The sequence below is a fragment of the Talpa occidentalis genome, unplaced genomic scaffold, assembly GCF_014898055.3.
Source record: "Talpa occidentalis isolate TD23 unplaced genomic scaffold, MPIMG_talOcc4v2.1 talOcc4.2925, whole genome shotgun sequence".
In the NCBI taxonomy this organism is placed as follows: domain Eukaryota; kingdom Metazoa; phylum Chordata; class Mammalia; order Eulipotyphla; family Talpidae; genus Talpa; species Talpa occidentalis.
In genome coordinates this window covers 1-4739 of record NW_023603102.1, presented here as the reverse complement: position 1 = coordinate 4739, position 4739 = coordinate 1, and the positions used below count along the sequence as shown (strand labels likewise).

Sequence of the window (4739 nt, the reverse complement as noted above, 5' to 3'; positions counted from 1 at the left end):
AATCAGTTGAAGTAAAGTTATTTAACCAATTGTAAGATGGGACTTTTACAATGATGTGTAGGGTTTTAGGGTAGTTTTCATTTACGTTGCTGCAGATGTGTTAGCCTGAGTGATTGAACTTTGCTTTACCAAGGATAAAAGTATTTTCTTAAACATTTTGGAATGTAAGTAAGCGCAAAACTCAGTTATTTTTAAGGAATGCCAATGTGCTTCCTGGAAGCCTCTTTGAAACTAACGAGCATTTTATGGAAGACTTAAAGGAATAAATGCACTCTCAAGTTTGATTCTGTAATTTAGATTATTTAGTTTTGTAAGTATTAATCCTTATTCCCATTTTTCTAGTAATTGAAATACCTCTGGAATGGAGAAAACTTTCTTGTTCAACATATTCCAGTATAGCTGACATGTTAATTCTTAGAACTAAGTATGTATTTTCAAGCAAGACAACTTCTAAGTAGAAGAAAATATTAAGGAAAACATAAAAAAGTTTTTATATACTTTTCCTTTTAAATAGATGAAGAACTTCCTGATTACATTATGGTGATGGTGGCCAACAAGAAAAGTCAGGACCAAATGACAGAGGACCTGTCCCTGTTTCTAGGGAACAACACAGTTCGATTCACCGTATGGTAGGTTTCTGAATTATCTACCCCTCAGACCAAAGCTTGGTATGAGACAGAGTAGGTGTTTTTTCTGCTATCAAAGAGGTTCTTGATAGGCATATCAGCTTCGTTGTAGAGAGACAGGTTGTGAGCACAGCCTATGGAGCCAGACTGTTGAGGTTGAATCCTGGATCTTTTTCATACCTTGGTTTCTCCATCTATTAAATGGAAATGGTAAATCCCCTTTATAGGATTGTTGTGAGGATTAAATGAGCTAATACATGTAATGTCCTCACAGCTAATGTGCCTGGCCCATAAGATGTTGCTGCATCTTACTCCCATTCTTCCCCATGGTTTTTTTGGACTAGATTGATGTCCAAAATGCTTTGTCCAGTGAGTTAACTCTTAGGGGGCAAGGTTTTCTTGACAAAATTTCAAATCAGTTTATAAAACTATGGAACGTAAAGTTTGGGATTTTTAAATAGGCAGCTTTATGTTCAACTGTAAATTTAACATAATTTTCAGTATCTTTTTAAGCCCCCATATGCCTTAGTTGAGAATACTGACTAAAACATAAAATTCAATTTTATGGTTTGAGGTAGAGTCATGGCTAGGAGAGGTTAATAATGCTGCTGAGAATGGGGCACATCCTTACGTAGAGGCTCTCACTGGGAACTTCATTTACAGTGCAATTTGATGATGGGGCAGACGTTGAGTGAGCAAAGTGACCTGCTTAATTTGAATGGTGAAGAACTAGGAGACTCCAAGGAAGGAAACAGAACTGGATAACCTCTTGCCTTGAAACCAAAGATGATATTAATGACATTTTGCCCCTATTATATGCCTTATAACTCTTACAAAGCTTTCTTGAAATTCCACATGGAAATCTCTAGGTCCATATAACGATTTTGAAGAACATTGAATGTGTGGTAGCCCTTCAGATGTTTCGGCCCATAGACTGTGTGGGTGACCTGACCCACTTTGTTCCTAGAATTTATCCCTCCCCACCCACCCCTGCCCCCATTAAAAAAAAAAAGTCAAAAAAGAGCGTGGTGCCTTTGACTGGGGTGATTATCATTGGTCATGAGTGCCCTTTTTTTTTTTTTTTTTTTAAACTCTTCAGTCTTTTGTTTCGCGTGCATTTTTTATGACCTGACTTTTTTCTTCAACCTTTGGGTCACCTGATGGAATGCTTTAGATAAATTCTTACACAAGCAGACAGCTAAGTGGATTTGAATTTAAAATAAAATTAATTTTCTCATCTTCCCGTAAATTCAGTTCTTCAACATATACTAATACAAGTGATGGTGTCACATTGCTTTCCTAAGTGTTCATTGCCACCCACCAACTGCAAACATAAACCCATTTTTGTGGAGGCCTGCCATAATTGTCCTTGGAGACATTGTCATGTGACTAGGTTTCTGAGAGAAACATTGTAAAAAGAAAGAAAGTTTTTTTTTTATGTTTTTAGTAGGCACAGCATCTTGGAAGGACTTTAGGGGAAATTTGCGATGTACATATCCACTAAAATAGGATATATTTTATAGGTAAGGTTGTGACTTATCCTTGCATAAGCCATTAGTTTTTTTGGTAATAGTTATAGTCAAGTGATAATGTGTATTTTGGGAATATACTTTTTTTGCTTACCAAAATTAATTTTTCCCAGAAACCTTTCATAAGTAGATAAATTTCAACTGCTTAATCAGTGGAAATAAAGTGTATTGTGTTTGTGATATTTTATTTTACTTTAAGCAACATTATGTCTTTAGTCCTTATGAAACAATTTATTTGCAAGACTGATCATGATAACCTTGTCCTCATTTTTATAGAGGTTAGATCTGAAAATAAGTGATGGAAAAATAGGATTTTTGATTAGCTTCTATAGCATTATTCTAAAAACTTTTAAAAACTGAAACTTGAAAGTTAACATTAATACTATTTAGTCGGTGCCTCCCTGGTGTGCACAGTTTAAAATCTCAGTGCTATCAAACTATCACTAGCTCTGCAGCATGAGTTGATCCCCGACCAGGGAGCTGACCCACATGGTACAGCAGACCTCTCCTGTCTTACCTGCTGCTCCTCTCAGCAGTATATTTCAGTAGATCTGACTGTTCTCTTCTCCACACTGTCTCTGGGGAATCCTCTCACCTCCCACACCTCTGGCATACATCCCAGTTCTTGTATGTATAAATAAATAAATCTGTAGAAAAATATTAGTCATAGAATACCACTTTGTACCATTTATCTGACATTTGAGACTCAAATGTCAAGTCTATTTTTTTTTTTAAAGATTTATTTAGGGCCTCCCCTGGTGGTGCAGTGGTTGAGCGCTGGGCTGCGAAGCTGTCTGCAGCCTCTGTAGCGCCGGTTTGATTCTCGGCCGCCAGTTTGATCCTCGGCAGCCGGCGAGGGTCCCACTGGCTCAACCTCTCCTGCCGCGCCCGCTGCTCCCCTCAGCAGTGTATATCATCGGTCTGCCTGTTCTGTTCCCCACTCTGGCTCTGGTGAATTCTCTCACCCGCCTGCGCTTCTGACTACCCAGTGCTTGTATAAATAAATCTATCTTTTTAAAAAAAAAGATTTATTTATGCATACAAGAACTGGGGTATAAACCAGAGGTCCTGGGGTGAGAAGATTCACCAGAGACAGAGTGGGGAGCAGAACAGGTAGATGTACTGAAATACACTGCAGAGGGGAGTAGCAGGCGAGACAGGGGAGGTCTACTGTGCCATGTGGGTTAGGTCCCTGGCCAGCGGGGGTCGAACTTGTGCGGCAGTGGCTGGTGATAGCTTCATGGCACTGTCTTTAACCCCTGCGCTACCAGGGAGGGCCCTCAAATGTCCAGTTTAAATAAAATCTTGATTGAAGTAAGCTTTAATTTTTTTTTTCTTTCAGGCTTCATGGTGTATTAGATAAACTTCGCTCTGTTACAACAGGTAAAATTTATTAAAATGTCAGTATATTTTTGGAATTTCCTATAGTATGTGATTTCTTTTTTCTAATGTTATTTGTGCTAATCTGGGGAAAACAAATTTGAAAGTAGTAATTTGACCATTTTTAGGAAGCACCTATTTTTATGAATTTAAGAGAAATTAATACGATTCAGAGACATTTTAAACAAGGAAGAGGAACTATGTAAGTTATCCTAAGGAAATTATTATAGATATGTGTAGTGATTTAGCTTCAAGGATGTTTCAATACTTTGTAATTGAAAATTACTTAAAAGTGGGCCTCCCTGGTGGCGCAAGGGGTTAAGTCACAGCACTATGAAGCGGTTGGTAGTCACTGCAGCGCAAGTTTAATCCCTTGCCAGGGAGCTAACACGTGGTGCAGCAGATCTCTCCTGTCTCACCGCTGCTCCCCTCTGCAGTGTATTTCAGTCAGTCCTCCTGTTCAGCTCCCCACTCTGTCTCTGGTGAATCCTCTCATCCCCTCATGCCCCACCCCCACACCTCTGGCCTACACTCCAGTTCTTGTATGCATAAATAAATAAAATCTTTAGAAAAGTAGAAAATTACTTAAAAGTCCAGTAATAGTACATGGGTAAATTATATTACTATGCATGGAATAATACTAGGCCATTAAAACATGTATTGCCTCAGGGCCTTCCTGGTGGCGCAGGCGCTTGAGGGCAGAGCTGCTGTGAAGCTGTCTGCATCCGCCTCGGCAGTGCCAGTTCTATCCCCACCAGCCTCGGAGCAACCCACATGGCGAGCAGACCTCTCCTGTGTCGCCCACTGCTCCCCTCAGCAGTATATTTCATTCGTCTGCCTGTTCTGTTCCCTGCTCTGTCTCTGGTGAATCCTCTTACCGTCCCGTGCATCTGGCCTGTACCCCAGCTCTTGTATAAATAAAATAAATCTTTTAAAAAAAGTATAAATTTTGGTGTGAAGAAGGGTCAAAGTAAGATAAGTAGTGAAGTAGTGTGTTTCTTTCTTTCCAGACCCATCTAGTCTAAAGTCATCTGATACCAACATCTTTGATAGTAACGTGCCTTCAAATAAGAGTAGTTTCAGTCGGGGAGATGAGAGAAGGCACGAAGCTGCAGTGCCACCCCTTGCAGTTTCTAGCACTAGACCTGAAAAAAGAGATTCCAGAGTTTCTACAAGTTTCACAGGAGCAGAAAACCACTAATGT

General features: G+C 39.5%; 1 protein-coding gene across 1 annotated transcript; it reads left to right on the top strand.

The window, feature by feature from the left end:
- The first annotated feature begins 493 nt into the window (after window positions 1–493).
- LOC119254093 (zinc finger CCCH domain-containing protein 14-like) lies at window positions 494–4736 on the top strand. Its single transcript, XM_037521259.2, has 3 exons — window positions 494–629; window positions 3498–3538; window positions 4546–4736. The coding sequence occupies exons 1-3, from the start codon at window positions 538–540 to the stop codon at window positions 4734–4736; spliced, it is 324 nt and encodes a 107-aa protein (XP_037377156.1). The 5' UTR covers window positions 494–537.
- The last annotated feature ends 3 nt before the right edge of the window (window positions 4737–4739 follow it).